Source organism: Mytilus trossulus, chromosome 12 (genome assembly GCF_036588685.1).
Source record: "Mytilus trossulus isolate FHL-02 chromosome 12, PNRI_Mtr1.1.1.hap1, whole genome shotgun sequence".
Taxonomy (NCBI): Eukaryota; Metazoa; Mollusca; class Bivalvia; order Mytilida; family Mytilidae; genus Mytilus; species Mytilus trossulus.
Genome location: NC_086384.1, coordinates 236,357 through 261,157, shown reverse-complemented (window position 1 = coordinate 261,157; position 24,801 = coordinate 236,357). Strand labels below are relative to the sequence as shown.

The 24,801-nt window shown below is 32.3% G+C and overlaps 1 protein-coding gene across 2 annotated transcripts in view; it reads right to left on the bottom strand.

Moving 5' to 3' along the window:
- Nucleotides 1–806: 806 nt before the first annotated feature.
- The window catches only part of LOC134692132 (E3 ubiquitin-protein ligase MIB2-like), a 34,365-nt gene continuing 10,370 nt past the window's right edge, over nt 807–24,801 (bottom strand). For both annotated transcript variants that reach the window (XM_063552555.1, XM_063552554.1), the window contains exons 8-19: nt 24,596–24,700; nt 24,035–24,251; nt 16,983–17,128; nt 16,313–16,461; nt 14,780–14,936; nt 14,101–14,264; nt 7,799–7,922; nt 3,908–4,013; nt 3,322–3,401; nt 2,819–2,970; nt 2,232–2,474; nt 807–1,617 (exon numbers count right to left, since the gene is read on the bottom strand). In XM_063552555.1, coding sequence (XP_063408625.1) covers nt 1,197–1,617; nt 2,232–2,474; nt 2,819–2,970; nt 3,322–3,401; nt 3,908–4,013; nt 7,799–7,922; nt 14,101–14,264; nt 14,780–14,936; nt 16,313–16,461; nt 16,983–17,128; nt 24,035–24,251; nt 24,596–24,700 — 2,064 coding nt within the window. In that variant the 3' untranslated portion in view covers nt 807–1,196. The remainder of the gene's footprint in view (nt 1,618–2,231; nt 2,475–2,818; nt 2,971–3,321; nt 3,402–3,907; nt 4,014–7,798; nt 7,923–14,100; nt 14,265–14,779; nt 14,937–16,312; nt 16,462–16,982; nt 17,129–24,034; nt 24,252–24,595; nt 24,701–24,801) is intronic.

The following is a 24,801-nucleotide window of genomic DNA, read 5'->3' as shown; positions in this document are numbered from 1 at the left end:
ACATTAATATTGATACAATATAAAATTGTCATTCTTATCAAAAAGGCCCTGTCAGAAAATAGTACATTTTTAACACAAAATAGTTCCTAGCCATTGGTGTAACTTTAAAAATAGGTAGAATATTTAGGTTAGCATATTGACTGGTGATCATTGTAGAACACTTTTTGACTTATAATTTTGAATAATAAAAAAATCATTTATTTATTTTAAAAAGAGGGTACATTTTGCCTGTTTGTCAGATCTGAAGTACCTGTTTTTTAACATCCAAAGTTCCAGGAACCAGTTCTTTCTTATATGCCTTTAAAGGTATGTTGCTTTTTTCAGTACAAGACACCATAAAAAGTTGCTTTGACATGCAATGAATGCCACTTTATTTGAACTTAAAACAAAAGAGTTTTGCCTGCTTGAAACTCTGGAATTTAACAAAGAAAGCAATGGAGTCATAAATTAGTGGTGTACTTTCATAACTAGGTAAAAAAAGAAAGTTTACTTAAGGATGAAGAAGTTATCAAAATATCAGAAAATTCAAGAGACATATAAAACCCAATTGTATTCAGTTGAGCATAAAATATATATCATTATGATCAATGTGCACTGCTGTTGTTAGAAGTGATATGACAAGAATACATTGTCATTTTTCAAAACCAACTACACAGTGATAAACAAAAAATAATATCTAACCATCTTTTTCATCAAGTCCATCCAGTGTATGATATTTGTTCAACAGTAATTACCACGTATACCTTTACTACTGTGGATTCATTTATTTTCCGTGGATTGAAGAAAACATGCATTTCCACAGATATTCGATTTTCCAGGTTTTATCAATCTTTGCATAAAAACCTATAGAAAATTTGTAATTTGTTGAATATTTTAATCCATGGTTTACCTGTACACATGAAACCCAAACAAATTGGTACCCAACAAAAAATAATGAATCCACAGTTTATGCAATTGTGATAAATAAATAACATCCAACAACTACTGTCATACATGTATGACAATTAGTCAAAATTATATATATAAAAAGCTGACAATAGACATCACAAGACATATCACTCTCAGCACGTATATGGTTCAGCCACCTTAACAACATTAAAGCTGCAAATCTTGTTAAGGTTAAAGTTATGCATTTCTGCAATTTTTACAAAACTAAGAAAAAGCACAATATCATTTCCATAAAAGGTTATAAATGTTTATGTGTATTCAATAAGGTATTCTGGGTAATATTGACTGTCATGGAAAGCACAGTATATTCTAGGGTTCTTCTCATTGTCAACACAGCTATCAAATATTGGACTGTTTGGATTCTTGGTATCTTGAGGGGGTGGTCTTAAATATTCTGGTCTGCCGATACAAGTCTTCCCTGCTAACACCTTCACAAGAAACATAAATTTATGTCCGTTTTGATCAGCTTGGGCGTACAAATCAGAATATTTAGCATCTGTGGCAAAGTAAGTACCTCTACCAAACAATGCACCTACACGACCTCCGGCTAGTCGAGGGTCTAAATTTTGTTCAGCAATAACACCTAATTTATCTGGAGTTGTGCCATGAAATAAGGTTAGCTCATTGGCACATCCATTTCCATATGCATGCTCTAACTGCCTTTTTCTCCTGCAAAATAAAAATGAAACTAAAGTTGTATTTAGTTACACAACTGAAATATAATGGTGTAATACCACCCTTGATTTTCCTTAATTAATCTTTGTTAAATTTGCACTTTTCAAAAAATTATTCAGAATTTTTCTTTGATTCAATTTTAAAAGAAATACTTGGCATGAGTAAAGTTTTATTGTGTCTAGTACTATCGACAGAATTTTTCAAAATTTCTAGAGCCAAAAGAAAGAAAAATAAACTTAGCTTGACAAATTTTGCTTGTAAATTTCTGTTACTCAAGAAATTATCCAATTAAACAAAACTATATATGAAAAGCATATTTGACATGTAAAGAAATTATGTAACATTTTTCTTCTCCAATGTTAAGTGTTGGAGTTAATCTGTTTAAAACACAAAAATCAATCTTTTAGAAAAATAAAAATGTATGCATAAAGCTACTTAAGTTGAGATTTGTTCTGAACTAACAGATTTTTCTTCATGACCTACGATAAATGGATTTAAGATGAAAGAGTGTAAACCAATTTCTGACAGACAGACCAACAGACAGAGTAAAGTGATTCCAATTTAATCCCCAAAATTTGTTTACAGGGCTATAATAAAGTTATACTTACAAGTAATACATTTCCCATAGAAACATATTTTGCATCCTATGGATGGATACAATTCTGGCTTGAGGTAGGGTCTTCTCAAACAGATGTTTCACATTGTCAAATTCTATTTGCATGATTCCACCTTTTGTTGGACCAATAGAAATTTTCAATATTGTTTCCCCACGCATGTCTGACCAATTAGAGGGAGCTGGAATACCTTTAGCAGTTGTAGCAAAATCTTTCTTTTTTGCTCTCTTAGCCAACCTAAAACAGAAAGCAGCATATTTCACTCTGCTTTTTAAGTCTTGAAATTAAAAGTAAATAGGTTGTCAGTCATCTTTTCCAAATCAAACTATAATTTCACATTGGAGGCAAAAAGTAAACATTGTCTCCTGAAAAGCTTGAACAATTAAGACAATTATGACATGTGTCAAACATTAAAGACTGTATAGAGAACATTTTTTTTGCTGCTTAGTTTGTACTTATGGTTGGGCTCATAGAAGTAACCAATGTTTTATATATATATATACAGATTATAGGTTAATAATTGCCGTCTCACATAAAAATTATAATGACAAAATAAATTCATATATTTTGTACAAACTCACGTTTTCATGAAATGTTTGACCATTTCATCATTAGCGAAGTCTAATGGTGTTTTGCCTTCATCATTCTTTATTTCTATACTTGCTCCACTTTCTAGCAGTAAACATATAATAGCTGTATCTTGACTGCTACTAGCTGCCTTGTCTAATGCAACCTGGAATTAAAATATCAGGAATTATATACATATCATAACTAGCTGTACCCATGTCACATGCAACTTAGAGATTTCACTCATTTTTGTTGAACTATGCTGGATATAATTCATCCCCTAGCTTCAAGTTTCCTAGATCTCTGCAATATGTTATTTAAATTATTTTTAATAGTGCTAAATATTACTGTCTGGCCTTAGTTTGTCTTACTAAGTGAGAACATGGGTCTTCCAACTTTACCTTAGGTTTAACCTTATCCATATGTAAACTTATCAAATTTAGTTGTAATCTTGACCTGTGCCACATGAAATAATTTGACCAAAGTTTTTCTTCACTTGTGTCTCTATGTAACTTACCGCTTGGCCTAAGTTTTTCTTGACTTGTGCCACATGAAGAGCAGTATTACCACTACTATCTTGAGCATTTACGTCACAGCCTACAATATAAATTTAACATATAAATACTACACAACATATAAAGAACTAGAGAAGTTGGTTAGAAATAAATATATCAAACAGAGTTCAGTGCAGTTACCATAATATAATTTCAAGTATCATAAGGTAAACTTGAGTTTAAAATTTTTAAAAGAAGCCAACATATCAAAACAGCTGATGCAATAAAATCAAGAAGATAAAATAACATCTATTAAAGGATCCCCTCTTTTCTTAAAACTATTCTTTAGTTATTCTTTCTGCCTTTATTAGTTCTGGGGAAGACAACATAAGAAGTGTTCTCTTAACATGTTCCCTGTATCCCTTAAGAAACAGATGCAAAACTCAGTTATTAGTAATCATACGACGTCCACTTTGCCTTAATATAGAGATAACATTTATAAAAGTGGGTGTTTTCACTTCTCTTTGTACCCTCACTCCCCCCCACCAAAAAAAAGCCAAAAAACTTTCCAAAATGTAACTAGCTCTATGAATCAGATATAAGACTTACCAACAGTTATGAGTAATTCCATTGTTTTCTTTTTGCCTTGAGAAACAGCTAATATCAAAGGTGTCCTCTTCATACTGTCTCTGATGTTAATGTCTGCCCTTCCTTTCTGAAAAGATCATTAAAGCAATTTTCAATTATTGTTTGCTATATGACAATATTCTTCAATTTTATTCATATTTCCATAGAATTTGAATAAGGCCAAACAAAAATATATGTCTGTTTCCTGTTTCCCGACCGCCCCTGACTCAAACCCAGACCCTGGATCTTTTTATTCAATTCTGGAAAAAAATCGTTTCTGGTCCAGAAAAAAGTCATTTCCGGTCTGATCCAGATCCGTATCTTGCTATGCCCAAACAATTAAAATGGCTGCTCCCAGCACAAATGTGCTACAATTAAGGTTTAAAAAATGTCAGCACTGGGAGGATAGGTCAATTAAAGCTTCTTTAAAGACATTAAATCATTTTGGGGTATAGGATCCTAACCAAACATGCCATTTAACCAACTGCAAATCTGACAGGGAGTGCAAAAAAAAAAAAAAAAAAAAAGGAATCCTGACCTACGGACCCTGATTTATTTGCCTTGGCAGCAGGAAACAGACATATTATTGTTTTTGGCCTAATATTCCTTGATTTATTTTACAACTGAGTTATTTTAAAGATACTTATTTAAGGTGAGGATGCATAAATTTTTGGTAAATAGTATGAATCAAACAGTTATTAATCATAATTCAGATATTATTTTAGTTGGTGATTTTAATATAGATTTTTTAAAACCTAATAAACAACCACAAAAATGGCTAAGTTTATTAGAAACCTACAACCTCAACCAGATAATTCAAGAGGCAACAAGAGTTACACCTGATTCTAGTACACTAATTGATCATGTTTATGTCACCAATAAAGATTTGATACTAGAATCACATGTTGCTAAATTTTCAATAAGTGATCATTATCCAGTTTGTTTAACTAGAAAAGAAAAAAATTCCACTTATATCAAAAAAGATATTCATACTACCATTTCTTACAGAAATTTTAAAAATTTCAATGAGGCTAATTTTCTAAGTGACTTAGCTATTGCACCTTTTGATAAAATTGAACATGAAAGTCACCCAAATACATGTATTCAGATGTGGTATGACATATTTAATGCAGTTCTAGATAAGCATGCACCAATTGTTACTAAACGAGTAAAAAGAGACAGACAACCTGAATGGTTCAATAATGAAATTGCATATGCCAGAAAAATGAGAGAAAAATACCATAAATTAGAAATGTGGTCCGAGTTCAAATTTTGGCGAAACAGGACAAAGCACATAATCGATGAATCAAAAAGAAATTTTTATTCAAAGATGGTAAAAGATTCAAAAGCATCTAAAGATTTGTGGAAATGTATTCACAGTCTTAACCCATCCCAACAAGAAAAGCCATATGAACTTTTAAATGAAGATGGTATTAAAACTAATAATGTCAGGGACATTTGTAATGTTTTTAATAAGTTTTTTACATCTTGTGTTGAAAACCTGAGGACTGACAGATGTATGAGCAAAAATAATGATTATGCAAAATTAAATAATTTTGTACAAAAGAAATTTACTAAGTCAGAACAAGTAAAATTTTCAATTCCACCAGTCACAATAAATGGTCTATTTAATGAGATGATCAAACTTGACATTAATAAATCCACCGGATCTGATAACATAGGACCAAAAATTTTAAAATTGAGTGCTCCTTTCATAACTTCATCTTTAACTTACATTTTTAACAGAATAATAGATACAAGTACATTTCCCTGTGTTTTAAAGAATGCAAGAGTAACCCCTGTTTTTAAAGCTGGTGAAAAATTCATGGCAACAAATTATAGACCAATTTCTGTACTTCCAGTTTTATCAAAACTTTTAGAAAAGCATGTTTCAAAACATTTGTTTGACTATCTTAAAAGATTAGATCTTTTACACCCAGCACAGTCTGGGTTTCGACAAGAACACTCTTGCCAAACTGCCCTTATCAATATCATAGATAAATGGATACAGGATATGAATGATGGTTATATCAACTTAGCAGTCCTGTTGGATTTTAAGAAAGCTTTTGATGTAGTAGATCATGATATCCTCTGTAAAAAACTTGAAATTTATGGATTTGATAATACTGCTGTTTCTTTTTTTCAATCGTATTTGAATGAAAGAACTCAACAAGTACAAATTGGTAATGCTCATTCTGAAAAACTTCATATCAAGTATGGTGTTCCGCAAGGCTCCATATTAGGCCCCCTTCTGTTTATATTATACATCAACGACCTTCCTATTTATATGAAAAATTGTTGCACTGATTTATATGCCGATGATTCAACCTTACATCTTTCTGGTAATTGTTATCAAACTCTTCAGTCAAAGGTACAAGAAGATTTACATGGTGTAGAGGCATGGTGCAATGATAACAATATGTTCATCAATAAAAATAAAACAAAATATATGATTATTGGAACGAAGCAAAGAGCAATGCCACATTACAATGAGAGTTGTTTAACTATTAACAATCAAGTGATACAATCTTCCACATGCGAAAGTCTTTTAGGCATTAAAATTGACCCTTCCCTCACATGGACAACCCAAATTGACTTGATCTGCTCAAAAATATCATCTAGACTATATCTACTATTAAAGATTAAAAAATTTCTAAATCTAGACTGCAGAAAATTATTCTATAATGGTTATATCTTGCCACTTATTGATTATTGTTGTATAGTGTGGAGTAGTTGTAGCAGTGAGGGTTTAAAAAGGATATTAAAATTACAAAAGAGGGCTGCTAGATTAATACTAGAAACAGACCCATTCGCTCCTTCTGCACCCTTATTCAAACACTTAAACTGGATGACAGTTGAACAGAGAATAAAATATCATAAGTTAGTGATGACATTTAAGTGTATTAATAATGATGCCCCATCATATCTTACTAACAAGTTTCATTATGTTTCAGACAGAAATCCGTACCCCTTGAGAAATGCTGTTCAAGGAAACCTCATACTCCCTAAACCAAAAACAGAATTATTCAAAAAATCTTTTATGTATTCTGGACCATTCTTGTGGAATAATTTGCCAATACCGTTAAGAAATATTACAAATATTAATTCTTTCAAATACAAAATAACAGATCTTTTATTGAAATCAACCTAGCTGTATAAATAATATAAAAAACTGATCATGTCATCATGTTTATTTTTTCATCACATTTTATCAAGTTGTATTGAACATTATTATCACACTTGACTTTTTATGCTAATGTATGTATGCAATGTACTAGTATATGTTTGTGTTTTGTTTGATTTTTCATTACGAGGGCCTCAGGGAAGATTAGTTATATAGCTAACTGTGTAACCCTCTTAAAATAAAGTATTGTTGTTGTTGTTGTTGTTGTTGTTGTTGTTGTTGTTGTTGTTGTTGTTGTTGTTGTAGTTAATAGCATAAGATACCAAAGGAGCATTCAAAATCATAAGTCCAATATAAACTGACAATACCATGGCTAAAATGAAAAAATACAAAAATAGAAACAATAGTACATAAAACACAAGACAGAAAACTAAAGAAACCAACACTACCAAACAATGGGGTTGATTTCAGGATCTCCGAAAAGGTATTCAAATCCTGTTCCACATGTGGTGTCACGGAATAGAAGTTCCTTCATAATATAAGTTCCAAATGGAAACAATATTCTGGAATATTATTTCCACTGGAATAAATATTACAGTAAATGTTCCTAACGGAATAAATGGTATAGAATATTTGTTCCAACAGGAACAGATATTATGACATTGTTTATAACAAAGTTTCCATTGGAACTTCTGTTAGGTGGAACAAATATACGTTGACAGTGGCACCTATTGTATAATCTTACTTACAGACTGGAGAACACTGGCTATCTCCACTCGATCATTAGCGGCAGCTATATGCATAGCTGTACTGCCATCTTTCATCTTGGAATCCACACAGGTTCTATCATTGCCTATAATCATCTCCACAGAGCTGTCAACAAAAATATATATTATAATTTTTACCATGCAGTTTCAGACAACAAGATGAAATATGACAGGTTTTAGGAGGACAAGTGATATAATTGTATAAATAAACATTATTCTAAATTCAATCTTCTCATAAACAGCTGTGCCATGAGTGCATGATACGTCTCCATCCTGTGTGTGAGTTTTTGTGCAATTATCATCAATTGTTTCTGACATACGGTGCGACATGTGAACCCCCCTCCTTTTTGTTTTACAAGAAACTCAAAAACTCTAAAATAAAATTTTGAATCATCACCAAAAAGAATACAGATCTTAAGGTAACAGGTACGTAAATGGCGTGTCCTGCGATTTTTTAAAGAAATTGTGTACACGTAGAACTTTTAAAAAGATAATTAAAAATCGAAAAGTTTAATATGGTAACCGATATAGTTTTCGAGTTCTAGACATTTGAAAATGGTAAGGAAACAACATAAAGTACATAGACATAACGTCAATTTTGAACAAAAAATTAGAAATTTCAAGCTTAATTTATTCTGAAGTTAAAACCAATCCTACGATTTTTCTATAAAAATTAAATGTTTTTAAGGTATTATTTTCCTTTCTCTTGATATATAATTTTCGAGGGGTCACCGAAGTCCTTTTTCATATATTATCCGTTGAAAGGGTGTTGCTGACGAGAAAAGAGGGGGAGATCATGACGTCGCCGAAAGGATTACGCAACGTCAATGCTATATCAGCAGAATTGTCAAGACAACGACCGCTTCATTATTTTTTTTCAGCACTACTAATGCGCTATAGAGAATATTATCATGTCTGAAAAAAGGACGAATTACCTATTATTATTTTTTCAGTGATTATACAAGATCCTATTATTTATTTGTATCTATGTAGTTTAAACTAAATCTTTTTTAAGCATTGTGTATAAGTTTCCTAACATTTGTTTGAGGCAAAGTAAAGTAAAAAAACGGAAACCAATTTTGGGGCGGAAGGACTGACGGACAAGTGTAAAACTTAATGCTCCTCCGCTACGACGGGTGCATAATAAAACACTACAGTAAAATTTAATTCACCCGAGAGTTGCAGAAAATCATGAATATAAAATATATAAAATTATGTTTCAATGGCACGAGAACAGAACACAAACATTAACACATATACTTCAATCACAATAAACTAGTACTCTAACTGATGTGTTTATGACACGAAAGGAGATGTGGGATAAAATTAAATGTTAGGCAAAAGCAGAACAAAAATAGTTTTTGAAGTTTGATGAACAATATCCCTACTTTTTTTCCCTATCGTCGGTTGTGTTCCATTATTATAGTAACCGCTATGCATAAATCTGAATACTTAAAAACAAATGTATATACATTCCAACTTATTTATCTTTTGATTTTTTTGTTAGTCGGGGTTTCCGTCAAACTGTTCTGTGCGCTATTCGTGCACACCATCAACACCTCCTTTTTTTCCAAAAAAATACCCTTTGAAAAAGCATTGTCAACCCTGGCTTCTCCGCGGTTGATACTGTTTTCCCAGGGTAACAGTCTACTCTACCCCCCTTCTCAGCTACGTGTTGTTTATAGGCAGTGGCTATTCGTCCGGCTAGCAGGACAAATAGTCAAAAATGTCTATTAATCCGGCAAGCCGGACAAATATAATTTTTACGGTTTTTCGCTATTTGTCCGACCAAAAATATAATGATGAAGATATAGCTTTGTGTTTTGAAGGTTTTAAATAAAGCACGAGTTGTTTTAAAAATTATATTGTCTTACATCGTTTTATGGAAAAGAACTCATTCTAATAATAAAAAAAAAACAAACTAGAGGCTCCAAAGAGCCTGTGTCGCTCACCTTGGTCTATGTGAATATTAAACAAAGGAAGCAGATGGATTCATGACAAAATTGTGTTTTGGTGATGGTGATGTGTTTGTAAATCTTACTTTACTGGTCTTGCTGCTTACATTTATCTCTATCTATAATGAACTTGGCCCAGTAGTTTCAGTGGAAAATGTTAATAAAAATTTACAAATTTTATGAAAATTGTTAAAAATTGACTATAAAGGACAATTACTCCTTAGGGGGTCAATTGACCATTTCAGTCATGTTGACTTATTTGTAAATCTTACTTTGCTGAACATAATTGCTGTTTACAGTTTATCTCTATCTATAATAAAATTTAAGATAATAACCAAAAACAGCAAAATTTCCTTAAAATTACCGATTCAGGGGCAGCAACCCAACAATGGGTTGTCAGATTCATCTGAAACTTATAGAGCAGATAGATCTTGATCTGATTAATAATTTTACCCCGTGTTGGATTTGCTCTAAATGCTTTGGTTTTTGAGTTATAAGCCAAAAACTGCATTTTACCCCTATGTTCTATTTTTAGCTGTGGCGGCCATCTTGATTAGATAGTCGGGTCACCGGACACATTTTTAAAACAAGATACCCCAAAGATGATGATTGCCAAGTCTGGATTAATTTGGCCCAGTAGTTTCAGAGGAGAAGATTTTTGTAAAAGATAACTAAGATTTACGAAAAATGGTTAAAAATTGACTATAAAGGGCAATAACTCCTAAACGGGTCAACTGACCATTTCGGTCATGTTGACTTATTTGTAAATCCTACTTTACTAAACATTATTGCTGTTTACAGTTTATCTCTATCTATAATAATATTCAAGATAATAACCAAAAACTGCAAAATTTCCACAAAATTACCAATTCAGGGGCAGCAACCCAACAACGGGTTGACCGATTCATCTGAAAATTTCAGGGCAGATAGATCTTGACCTGATTAACATTTTAACCCCTGTCAGATTTCCTCTAAATGCTTTGGTTTTTGAGTTATAAGCCAAAAACTGCAGTTTACCCCTATGTTCTATTTTTAGCCGTGGCGGCCATCTTGGTTGGTTGACCGGGTCACGCCACACATTTTTTAAACTAGATACCCCAATGATGATTGTGGCCAAGTTTGGTTCAATTTGGCCGAGTAGTTTCAGAGGAGAAGATTTTTGTAAAAGATAACTAAGATTTACGAAAAATGGTTAAAAATTGACTATAAAGGGCAATAACTCCTAAACGGGTCAACTGACCATTTCGGTCATGTTGACTTATTTGTAAATCCTACTATACTAAACATTATTGCTGTTTACAGTTTATCTCTATCTATAATAATATTCAAGATAATAACCAAAAACTGCAAAATTTCCACAAAATTACCAATTCAGGGGCAGCAACCCAACAACGGGTTGACCGATTCATCTGAAAATTTCAGGGCAGATAGATCTTGACCTGATAAACATTTTTACCCCATGTCAGATTTCCTCTAAATGCTTTGGTTTTTGAGTTATAAGCCAAAAACTGCATTTTACCCCTATGTTCTATTTTTAGCCATGGCGGCCATCTTGGTTAGTTGGCCGGGTCACCGGACACATTTTTTTAACTAGATACCCCAATAATGATAGTGGCCAAGTTTGGTTTAATTTGGCCCAGTAGTTTCAGAGGAGAAGATTTTTGAAAAAGTTAACAACGACGACGGACGCCGGACGACGGACGACGACGGACGCCGGACGCAAAGTGATGGGAAAAGCTCACTTGGCCCTTCGGGCCAGGTGAGCTAAAAAACTAAACATTTGATTTAGATTTTTTTATCATCTAATATTCTGAAGGAATTTGGGTATGGGGGATGATTCTCTCTTTTGTAGTTCTGCCTATGAATTTCATGTAAGATAAATAGTCGGGCCAATCATTATTGGCCTTATCTATGATTCCAAAAGATCCTGAATTTATTGTTTCTGTGAAGTTTGGTTAAAGGAAGGGCCCCATATGATTATGCACGATTCTTCATTTAAATTGTTCTTAATTTTTTTTAATTCATAGGAAATTAGAGAAAAGGGCAGGCACGTGTATATAACCTGTCCCCAAAAGTAGGATTTTGTTTTCGATAAGATTGTTTTAGAAAAAAAATGTGTATTAGATACAACAGGACTTGAAAAGGGGGGTACCCCAATCCTGGTGTCTTATTCACAGTCATGGCATATCAGTATGTTCATATACATCTCCGTTGTAGTAGAACTTGAAAATAATGCATCCAAGCAAGTTTGATATAGTATTTTTCATTCAAGCAAGTTTGATATAACATTTTTTCCGAATGCGTTTTGCCTCCATGAGGTAAATTGGGGGTAAATCATCAATTTCACTTCGATTTTAGGCTTATTCCTCACAGTTAACATGTACTCGCTATTGTTCTGGAATCACTCCTATATACATTTGTTTAAAGCAATCACATTCTCTCAGGTTTTCTCTATGACATCTTTAAATGTAAGTATAACGATCTCCAAGTTTAAAAGTATATTAACTTTTGCATCGATTGGACATCGCCAACGGCATTATGTGCCTTGTAATTTATGCCAACAATATTTCTGTTCATACTTCAGAATTTTTTTGCAGTTTTAAATATAATATTTAATAATATAATAATTGTGAAAATTTAGAAGTACGTATAGCAAAATTAAAAGCTCATATTCTAACTTTTAATAGCAGCATTTGCACATGTAAACAAACAGCATCAACTTTAATCAAAATAAGTTATTACGAATTTTTTTAAATGAATTGATTGATGCACGCAAAAATTTCTAAATCTTTTAAACAGTATAATATATATATACTTAGCAAATTATTTTATTTTTCAAGTGGAGGTATAAAGAGTAATTTTCATGCAGCGGAGCTTTATTTTTCCCTTACCGGGTTTTCATGCTGGAAGCTTGTTATTCAAAATGTTCCCTGCAATTCAACTAGAGTGACTGAAAGCAATGTGAAACATTTTTTACTAGTACTTTCATTTTCAAATTCTATTTATAAACCATATCGCGGACGTGAAAGAAAGCACTGTAAAGAAAGTTTTTGTTGTTGTATGAACATCCATATGTTTATATTTAAATGCGAAAATAGTTATACAACAGGAATATCAAAATAAGAGTATCAGAGTTAACTTCTTTTTTGTCGAAGATTGAATACGTCCTAGACGTTTTCGCAAATGATTTGAGAAATATAGATTAATTTCTTTGAATGCAAGTGCATGACTGAATGTAAGTCTGTGCCGGACTACTTTAGCTATAGAATTTCCAAATACTATATAGAGTATGCTTTAATTTGTTATTGTATGAGTGTATGTGTGTAATGCATCACGGTACGTGCTTATAATATTCTTATCAATACTACATTTGGTTTTTTACGTTCTGTATCAACATTCCCGATTTTCAAGTCAAGTCTCTGGTCTCTGCCGTTTACCAGCATGTAGTAAGTTAATGTACAGTTACCCCAATGCATATACAAAATACTTCCGGGACCGATTCTTTGTTCTTTTGAACAGTTTTGTAGAAACATTATGGTGAAAAGCAGTTCTTGCAAGCTTTACGTTGGTCAGCTCACTCTCCGACTATCATGTAAAGCCAAGTTACTTTATTTTCATGAGAGGGAAGCACTGTTTAACTGTGACAAGATATTTCATTTATATACTTTAATAAATTTTGATATATTTTGATGAGGTGCATTCAATACTTGACCATTATTCCGACGAAGCGGTACATATTCCGACATCTTGAAAACATTTTTTTTCTGGTGTACGGGAGATAACTCCCATAACAACAGACGTCGATTTTCCCGTATTCCGCTAGAGGCGTTCATTTACGTACCTCTCACCTTAAGATTAATATAAATAAGAAGTAAGTGTGTAAAGTTTTAAGCAATGATCATAAATTGTTTTTGAGATACGGCGCAACATGTGAACAAAAAACACACCCCTGTTTTAGTTACAAAGTCCCGTTACTCAAAAGTTTTAATCTTATTTGCACCAAAAAGTATACAGATCGTTTGACCATCATAAGGAACAACTATTTTAAGTTTCATGAAATTTAGATAAGTTGTTCTCAACTTAAGGTACAACATGTTTAGGCCGGACAGACAGACAGAATGGGGACATTTGTATACCATAATAAGTCCCTTCAAAATTTTGATGGGCATATAAAAATTAAGACAATTTAAAATGGTTCTGATATGACATTCTGCTAGGAAATTATACATGACCGATAACAAATAGTTAATTATAATAATAAACTTATAAATTGTCCTGTAAATTTCTTCATAGCAGATCTCAAATTGTTTATTATAAACTTCAACTAACTCTTTATTATCCTTTAAAACTGCCCAGTGTAGTACATTAAATCCACGACTATTATCTGTGGTAAACTTTGCCATTTTAGATCCCAGGACATATTTCAATATATCTTTAGAAGTATCTTTCTGTTGTGATATGGCATCATGCATAGCTGTGTCAAAGTCATCATCCTGAAAATAACAAACAGATCTTCTATCTACAAATGGTATTGTTAAATGGTATTGTCTGTGCTGACATGAATTATCATTGTTATGGCCATATTTATAAATTTACTGTTTACAAAACCTTTGCATTTTATGAAATACTAAAGCTTTTCTACCTCAGGAATAGATTACCTTAGCTGTATTTGACAAAACTTTCAATTTTTGCATAAACAATTTTTAAAATCAGGAACTGATATAATAAATGGCATCATTTATAAGACAATAACAATCAAAACCAAGGAGTAAACAAAGTCTCATGAAACCAAAAGACATTTACATCAACAGTTATAAATAAGAATTAAGAAACAACACAAACTCCACTAAAAACCAGGAGTGAAATCAGGTGCTGCGGAAGGGTAAGCATTAGTTAATAATGTTTCCAGGAAAACAAATACAAATTAAACTCTAACTTTAAGATTGGGTTATCATGGTTGTAATACTTAATCTATCAACACTTTACAACAGTTAGATTGACCTCTTACCTTTAGATTGGGGTCACATCCTTTGTCTACCAACACTTTACAACAGTTAGGTTGCCCTTTGTTGACTGCTATATGTAAAGCTGATTGTTTTTTGGCATTAACAGCATTAACTGTAGCTTTATTGTCTAATAGAACTTGGAGTATTTTACTTTCCTTCCTGTAAAAGAAACATCTAACTTTATATACACAGTGAATTCATAAATATGAGTAGTTTCTGACTTTTTTTTATAAATTGTTAGCAATCTGTATACACGGTGAGTTCATAAATACAAGATATGAAAAATTCTTTTCAATGAAATCAGAAAACAATTTTTGTAAATGTCAATAATTTGTGACTGTCTATTTTATGTTTACATTCTACCATTTTTCAGTGCAGTTCTAGAATTTAGAAACAATTCAATAACTGTATTGAGGGGCAGATCTAGCCATTTTAAAAAGAGGGGGGTCCCAACCCAGGACAAAGGGGGGGTTCCAACTAAATGTCCTCATTCAAATACATTGATCGGCCAAAAAAAGGGGGTGTTCCATACCCCAGAACCCCTCCCCTGGATCCGCCAATGTGTATAATAATTTCCTTATTGTCAACTAATGTTACTACATTTTCAGTACATGATGAGTTATTCACGAAGGATGTTCAAATTTTAGGTTTGTTGAGAGAGGGTTTGCTCATCTGATCAAACCAATTACTGTGAAAGTACTTTAATTCGTGGGTATCAATTTTCGTGGTTTGATCAATATTAACATGTTCGTGGGGTTTTAAATTCGTGGATTTTAGTTTTCTAATAAAAAAAAATAATTGAAAAATTAAACGAAGGTTACATAAATAGTCTTGATTGAAGGAAATTGCAAAGTAAACATTGACCCATGTAAATCGTAGTGATAACACATGTCACCTAAAGAAAACAGTAACATAAACAAATGCTTTAAACGTATCTTCAATTGTCAAATAAATCTTATCAAAATCAAGCCCAGCATGAAATTATTATTTCCCATATGTACAAGAACTATGAGGAAATAAAATGAACACTTTATCATACTGGCATATCAATACCGGAAATCTGACTTTCGTCGATCAAAAATATTTTTTATGAGAATAAAAAGATCAAACGTTGTACAGTTTAGGTTATTAAAGATTAAATGGGTATAATCCTGCATGCGGTTGTAGTTCTGTGACTGCTATCAAAGTATTCGCAGATTTGGCGTTTATTCAATATTTCTCTAGATCATATCAATAGTCAAACCTACCGATGGTGATCTTTATACCATGACTTGATTTGAACAATGGTTGTTTTATTTCGTTGGACACTTAAATTCGTGGTTAAAGTCAGCCACAAAAACCACGAAAATTGGTACCCCACGAATAAAAGTACTTTCACAGTAGTAATATTCATGTTAGAAACTATCAAAGTAACCAATTTGCTGTCTTAGGGTTTAAGTTGAGATCGGTTGTATAATCTTTCTGATATCTGTTATCTTAGGATTTGAGGTATCCTCTTTTGGTGGTGCTCCTAAGAAGGATTGAAATATAATTACCCATAAGCAGCATAGTGTAATGCTGGATCTCCTTCGCTATCCTTTATGTTTACATCAGCTTTATTCTTCACGAGGAATTCAACGATATCGTAATGACCTTCGTAACATGCTAACTGTAACGCTGTCTTACCCTCCATCTTTGTATTGATCTATAATTATTAAGTAGTAACATATGAACTTTAACATTACAGTCAGGAATTCATCAAAACTTTTGATATCTTTTTAGCTTTAATTTAGCACCTTTTTTTTTTTGAAGAATAAATCAAACCAGACATTCCTGCAACAGATGAAGCACTCACAAACATGTTTACATGTTTAATCATGCCACTTTTTGATGAGACTGTCCCAATCATGTTGTACACTCACTAGGGTTGTCATTGGTTTATATCAGTTATATTTTTATTATAAATTGTTTAGTTATAAAACAGGTCATTAGTTTTCTTGTTTGAACTGATTCTCATATTTCCTTTTGGGGCTTTTATAGATGACTATACAGTATGGTTTTTCTCATTGTTGAAGGTATATACGGTGGCCTATAATTGATTACTACCCCTTTATATTATTTTTAGTGGTTAGTGTCTCATTGAAAATCATACCACATTACATCACCTTATTTTTATAAAGAAAAAATAATAAACAAATGGATGTCATATTTTGAAAAACATCCTACCTTATCTGGGTGTTTTTTGGCAATCTTTTTGACCACATCAAATTCTCCTTTGGCTGCAGCCTCTACTATAGAATCATTCTCATCTTCTGTCCCAGGACCTTCTCTCAACATGCCTACAAACAGCTGTGCTATGGCTTCAGCAACAGCTATAATAAAGAGAAAGCTTATTTAGATATGACAACTTTCAAGAGGAGAGGAGTTTACAGACAAATTTTGGTTAAACTATCAAACAGTTATTGACCAGTCGACCTAAAAAAAATCCAAAATGCTTTAACTATAAGCTAATGTATGCATAAATTTTTGTGCAATTTCTTTCACAATTTACCTTCATCTGCCAAAATAATCGAAATCAAAGCGCTGTAAGCACTGTAGACAGTTAACCAAAAACCAAGGCAAACATAATTATGAAAACTGTGGCAATGTTGCTTCAACTTTTTTTTAAAGATTTAAAAGAACTAACATTAAACAGTCATATATAATTGTATATTTATGTTCAATTAATTTATTAATTCATATTTTATCAAGGTTTTCAATAGCAACCCACATGACCGTGAATGGTCACAAGTCTTTCATGAGTCAGCAGTGGTACAAATTTGTAATGATTGCAGTTCTTCTAGTTGATCGTAATTGTTCGTATTAGTTGACAGTTAGTAGTTCAAGTTGACTTTAGTACAAGCTTGTGAAAGTATGAATGGACTTGCTTCCCTGGAAAGAAAACTGAGTTTGAGTTGTACAGTACAAAAGTTATGAGACACAAATCAGACAAATGTTTACTACTACAGGGATCAATGGTGAGGTCTGACTGACCTGTCCATAGTAAATGAAAATGACTCCCAACTTCACCCCAAGTCCATGATGTCTAAGTTTGGAATAAAATGACAGGTGTTAGGGTCTAACAAAGTGATATGCATATGTGTCGCCTATGAGATTGACCTCGTATGTCATTCAATCTTTTTTGAAATGACAAACAGGAATGAATATGGTTTAGGCGTTGGTATCTCAATCTTTTACAAGTTCTCAAAACACACACAACTGGGTGTAGGGTGACCCTAGGGACTACCCCTATTTTTCATTTGATTTTTTATATTGTCACATACATGAATATATATGGTTTATGGGTGGGAATCTCGACTGCTATCAAGTTTTCAAACAGGAGGGGGTGGGGGACCCTAGTAACTTCCGCTATATTTCATTTAATATGTTATATTGTCCAATACATGAATATATATGGTTGAGGAGTGGGGATCTCATCTGTTTCCAATATCTCAATCAGGAGGGGTTGGGTGACTGCATGATTTCCCCCTATATTTCATTTAATTTGTCATAGTATTATACATGAGTATATATGGTTAAGGGGTGACCATAGGGACCACCTTATAATTCATTTGATTTGTAATATTGTCCCATACATAAATATTTATTGTTTAAGATTGTGGATCTCGACCGTCATAAATTCTCAATAGAGTGGCCCCACGAACTCCATCTATATTTCATATGATTTGTTATATTGTCCCATACATGAATATATATGGTTTAGGGGTGGGGATCTTGACCGTTATCAAGTTCTCAAACAGGAGGTGTGGGGGTGACCCCAAGTGAATCCCCCTATATTTCATTTGATTAGCTATATTGAATACATGAATAAATATGGTTTAGGGTTGAGGATCTAGAATGTTTCCAAGTTCTCAAACAGGACGGTTAACAGTGACCCTAGGGACCCCTAATTATTCCTTTGATTTGTAATATTGTCCCATACATGAATACATATGGTTTTAGATTGGAGATCTCAACTGTTTTCAAATTTTCAAAATGGGAGCGGAAGAGTGGCCCCTCGAACTCCACCTATATTTCATTTGATTATATATATATATATTGAATAAATATGATTTAGGGGTGGGGATCTAGACTGTTTACAAGTTCTAAAATATGAGGGGGTGGGGTGACACTAGGGACCTCCCCTATATTTCATTTGATTAGTTATTTAGTCTCATACATGAATGTATATGGTTGAGGGGTGGGAATCTCATCCGGTTCAAAGTTATCTAACAGGAGGAGGTAGAGTGGCCCAATGGAATCCACCTATATATCAAATGATTTGCTTACATTCAGGTATCATATAATATAGTTGCACTATTTTTGCCTGTCCCAAGTCAGGAGCCTGTAATTCAGTGGTTGTCGTTCGTTTTTGTGTTACATATTTGTTTTTTGTTATTTCTTTTATATAAATAGGGCAGTTAGTTTTCTCGTTTGACTGAATTGTTTTACATTGTCTTATCAGGACCTTTTATAGCTGACTATGCGGTATGGGCTTTGCTCATTGTTGAAGGGTGTACGATTACCTATTGTTGTTAATGTCTTGTGGATAGTTTTCTCATTGGCAATCATACCACATCTTTTTTTTATATAAGAAACTTCCAGCTATTTTAACTGAACTATCAAAATTGAGAAGAAAAAAATTACCCCTTGAAATTGCAGTAATATGTTTAAATGGAAAAGCTTCTAATGTATGCATTACCAACATTTATCACTGATAAAAAAAAAAAATCTGCTTTTTCTTTCTTTTACATATATCTTTTGGTTTTCAATTCTAGTGTTTATATTTATTTACCATGCATAGATGTATTTTGTCACCTGTCTGGATTTGATTAGTTTTATATCCAAAACCCGGGATTACCCCTATCCGCTTCAGGAATAGGATTTGATATTGCAATTGTCCTCCATGGCAGCCATTTTGTTTTCAATGATGTTATTGACAGATAGCAAGTGAGATACAATTTTACTTGGATTTACACATTATTTAGCGGTTGAACAAATTGAACATGGCTGTCATGAATAGTAATGATGAAAATAAGGTTGAGATCGTTTATTAGGAAACTTTGGTAAAAATGTTTGCAAATTTATTTTTTTATTTTCTTAAAAGGACCGTCGGGTGTAGCTAGTAACCAAGTAGAATGTCCGACTACAAAAGTGGATGGTCGCTTACCTCGGACCACCGCTAATTTAACCCCTGCATCCAAATTAAAAAGATACGAAAATTAAGTCTTCCAATTCAAAATTGCTGCCAACAGCGTGATCAGTTGAACTTATATTAATAGACTACTGATGTAGATGACTACGTATTGACGACAAACAATATTCCTATGACTTTTGCAATTTGGGAAATCTTAAGTTCTTGTCTTTAGAGATTTTCGGGGATTAAATATTTCATTCATTTGTTCTTTGACATCTTAGCCAAAAGCTCAGGGGAGAATAAACTACATAAGGATTCCTAATGTGCTCTACTTCCTATGTGCAACTTCAAAACTTTTGGGAAAATCGATGTTCATTTAAGGTTTTTCTGGTCATATTTTTTGTAATCCAGAATGAAAAGTATGAAAATACTGTCCAATAAGTTATAAATAATATAGTAGCCAGCTAGATGATAACAATGGCATGTATTTCAGCATTATTGGGTAGAACACAAACCCAGGGTGCTCGCATAAGGCAGCTTAGGGTGCTATAAACAGTTTCGTATAAAAAACTAGGGGTTATTCCCCAACTAAAAATAGACTTGGAGGGAAGTCCCTTTTTATCAACATAATTGGTAAAAAAGTATCATGTTTTTTATATTTGATTGTAAAAATAAGTTAATTAGCTTCAATTAAAACAGGTTGAATGATTAAAATAATTTTTAAAAATTAGATTAAATACACATGTTTTAAGGGGAGACAAACTGTAAACATCCTGTTTTTTTGGCAGTGAAAAGTGCAAAACTTATTTGCACCCAATGTAGCTCTTTTCGGAGCAGGCGAACGTAGCCTGAAGCATAAATTTTTAGAAAGACCAGGTAAAAACCTATGAAATTCATACAGTTTTGAATATGAAAAATGTGCATGTATCATGTCTGCATGGGTGTGCACATGGCCTGATTTCAGGTTTTTTATGCATAGATTAGGCAATGTTTTCCCCATTTTCTCTGGATAAAACTTTTTGGTACTATTAAAAGTACAATTTATTTTTATTTCATTCTAAACTAGAGAAAATTCTGATTCTAATGATATCTAGTTTTATACAAGTATCTTCATTAACATTAACACCACTAAGGGTCAATTATAGATGGTCCCTCAAAATATGACGTCATAGAAAAAAACTGTTGATTGCACCCTTAAAGGGACAAACATATAATATAGTGAGGTTTTCACATAGAAATGTGTTAGTGAATGGACTAAAACAATTCTGAAAAATATTGTATAGCATGTGTACATTAATTTTAAAGCATCAGTTTGGTATATTTAATGCAAATATTACAGATTTGTACATAGCAACCAGATATAAGAAAACCAGACTCTGTTCAAATTTTGAAGTTTTCAGCTTTTTGCGACGTGATGATACTTTTATTAATTCTCTCCTATATATGGAACCAAAAGTTGCACATGCAAAGTGTTGATTTTTTCTTCTTTGGCCTGTACTACTGATTAGTGTAACATGGATTTTTTTTCATTAATTTATATTTTTTGTACTTTTTATAGTTAAAAGGCTCCAAGTATCATATATAAGAAATACACTATTTCAATATTTTTCTCAACTCAGCTACAACTTAGCTCATATAATAATAGGGACAAAATATGTTTAAAGTAACTTTATTTATGCTTATTTTACAGTTTTTATTCTATTTATTCAAAAGAAACCCAATTTTATGTTTTTTCTTTTTAAATAAACTGATGACAATAGAATACAGGAAAAGTTTGGAATATGCCAGTTAAACTATTTGCCACTGGCCAAAATACCACAACTATGCAACATATAAAATTAGCTGTAGTTTCACCATTCGGGGTCACAATCCTTAAAGTAAGACATCATTTTAATCGGTATTGTGTACAGATTCATAAAAGCTGAGAAGTTTTTATATATCGCATACAAGGTTTTGCTTAATTAAGGGTGCTATAAACAGTTTCGTATAAAAAACTAGGGGTTATTCCCCAACTAAAAATAGACTTGGAGGGAAGTCCCTTTTTATCAACATAATTGGTAAAAAAGTATCATGTTTTTTATATTTGATTGTAAAAATAAGTTAATTAGCTTCAATTAAAACAGGTTGAATGATTAAAATAATTTTTAAAAATTAGATTAAATACACATGTTTTAAGGGGAGACAAACTGTAAACATCCTGTTTTTTTGGCAGTGAAAAGTGCAAAACTTATTTGCACCCAATGTAGCTCTTTTCGGAGCAGGCGAACGTAGCCTGAAGCATAAATTTTTAGAAAGACCAGGTAAAAACCTATGAAATTCATACAGTTTTGAATATGAAAAATGTGCATGTATCATGTCTGCATGGGTGTGCACATGGCCTGATTTCAGGTTTTTTATGCATAGATTAGGCAATGTTTTCCCCATTTTCTCTGGATAAAACTTTTTGGTACTATTAAAAGTACAATTTATTTTTATTTCATTCTAAACTAGAGAAAATTCTGATTCTAATGATATCTAGTTTTATACAAGTATCTTCATTAACATTAACACCACTAAGGGTCAATTATAGATGGTCCCTCAAAATATGACGTCATAGAAAAAAACTGTTGATTGCACCCTTAAAGGGACAAACATATAATATAGTGAGGTTTTCACATAGAAATGTGTTAGTGAATGGACTAAAACAATTCTGAAAAATATTGTATAGCATGTGTACATTAATTTTAAAGCATCAGTTTGGTATATTTAATGCAAATATTACAGATTTGTACATAGCAACCAGATATAAGAAAACCAGACTCTGTTCAAATTTTGAAGTTTTCAGCTTTTTGCGACGTGATGATACTTTTATTAATTCTCTCCTATATATGGAACCAAAAGTTGCACATGCAAAGTGTTGATTTTTTCTTCTTTGGCCTGTACTACTGATTAGTGTAACATGGATTTTTTTTCATTAATTTATATTTTTTGTACTTTTTATAGTTAAAAGGCTCCAAGTATCATATATAAGAAATACACTATTTCAATATTTTTCTCAACTCAGCTACAACTTAGCTCATATAATAATAGGGACAAAATATGTTTAAAGTAACTTTATTTATGCTTATTTTACAGTTTTTATTCTATTTATTCAAAAGAAACCCAATTTTATGTTTTTTCTTTTTAAATAAACTGATGACAATAGAATACAGGAAAAGTTTGGAATATGCCAGTTAAACTATTTGCCACTGGCCAAAATACCACAACTATGCAACATATAAAATTAGCTGTAGTTTCACCATTCGGGGTCACAATCCTTAAAGTAAGACATCATTTTAATCGGTATTGTGTACAGATTCATAAAAGCTGAGAAGTTTTTATATATCGCATACAAGGTTTTGCTTAATTAAGGGTGCTATAAACAGTTTCGTATAAAAAACTAGGGGTTATTCCCCAACTAAAAATAGACTTGGAGGGAAGTCCCTTTTTATCAACATAATTGGTAAAAAAGTATCATGTTTTTTATATTTGATTGTAAAAATAAGTTAATTAGCTTCAATTAAAACAGGTTGAATGATTAAAATAATTTTTAAAAATTAGATTAAATACACATGTTTTAAGGGGAGACAAACTGTAAACATCCTGTTTTTTTGGCAGTGAAAAGTGCAAAACTTATTTGCACCCAATGTAGCTCTTTTCGGAGCAGGCGAACGTAGCCTGAAGCATAAATTTTTAGAAAGACCAGGTAAAAACCTATGAAATTCATACAGTTTTGAATATGAAAAATGTGCATGTATCATGTCTGCATGGGTGTGCACATGGCCTGATTTCAGGTTTTTTATGCATAGATTAGGCAATGTTTTCCCCATTTTCTCTGGATAAAACTTTTTGGTACTATTAAAAGTACAATTTATTTTTATTTCATTCTAAACTAGAGAAAATTCTGATTCTAATGATATCTAGTTTTATACAAGTATCTTCATTAACATTAACACCACTAAGGGTCAATTATAGATGGTCCCTCAAAATATGACGTCATAGAAAAAAACTGTTGATTGCACCCTTAACTGCCTAAAAATAAACACAACACAAAATTACCCGCTATACAGTATTATACACATACCTTGTCCACCCTCATCCCCTTCAGATCCCGTCTCTGATTCATCATCCGAATGATCTCTAGTGTCCTGTCTAGACAAGACTGGTATTGATTTAGCTGTGCTGGCATCGTCTATTGGCATTATACAGGCTGGGTTAAATATCCAGGTCTTATCTCCTATCTTAATTCTCATGTCACCATCACTATCAAGGCGAACTATTCTACCATTCTTTCCAAGAGCCTAGAAATAAAACCATAATCTTTTAATAACATCTGAAGGTTGTAAACTTTGACCTTGACTTAGTCTTCATTTCATCATTCTATCATTGGACTTGTGTAAAGGTTATCTTTTTAAACTTTGACTTTGACTTTATCTTCATTTGATCATTCAATCAAATGACTTTCTAAAGGTTATTATGTTGTAAACTTTGACCTTGACATAGTCTTCATTTGATCATTCAATCAAATGACTTCTCTCAAAGTTATAATGTTTTAAACTTTGACCTTGACATAGTCGTCATTTTATCTTTCAACCATACGACTTCTCTCAAAGTTATTATGTTGTAAACTTTGACCTTGACTTACAGTCTTCATTTCATCATTCCATCCACCATGACCTTTCTGTAGCTCTTTGACAGCATTATAATTATCCAGAATCGTAACAGGATCTCCTTGGGTAAAGGTGTGTTTCTGTAAAACAAATATTGATTAAAGGTGTGTTTCTGTAAACAAATATTGATTAAAGGTGTGTTTCTGTAAACAAATATTATTTTGTTCAAAAAAAGCAAATG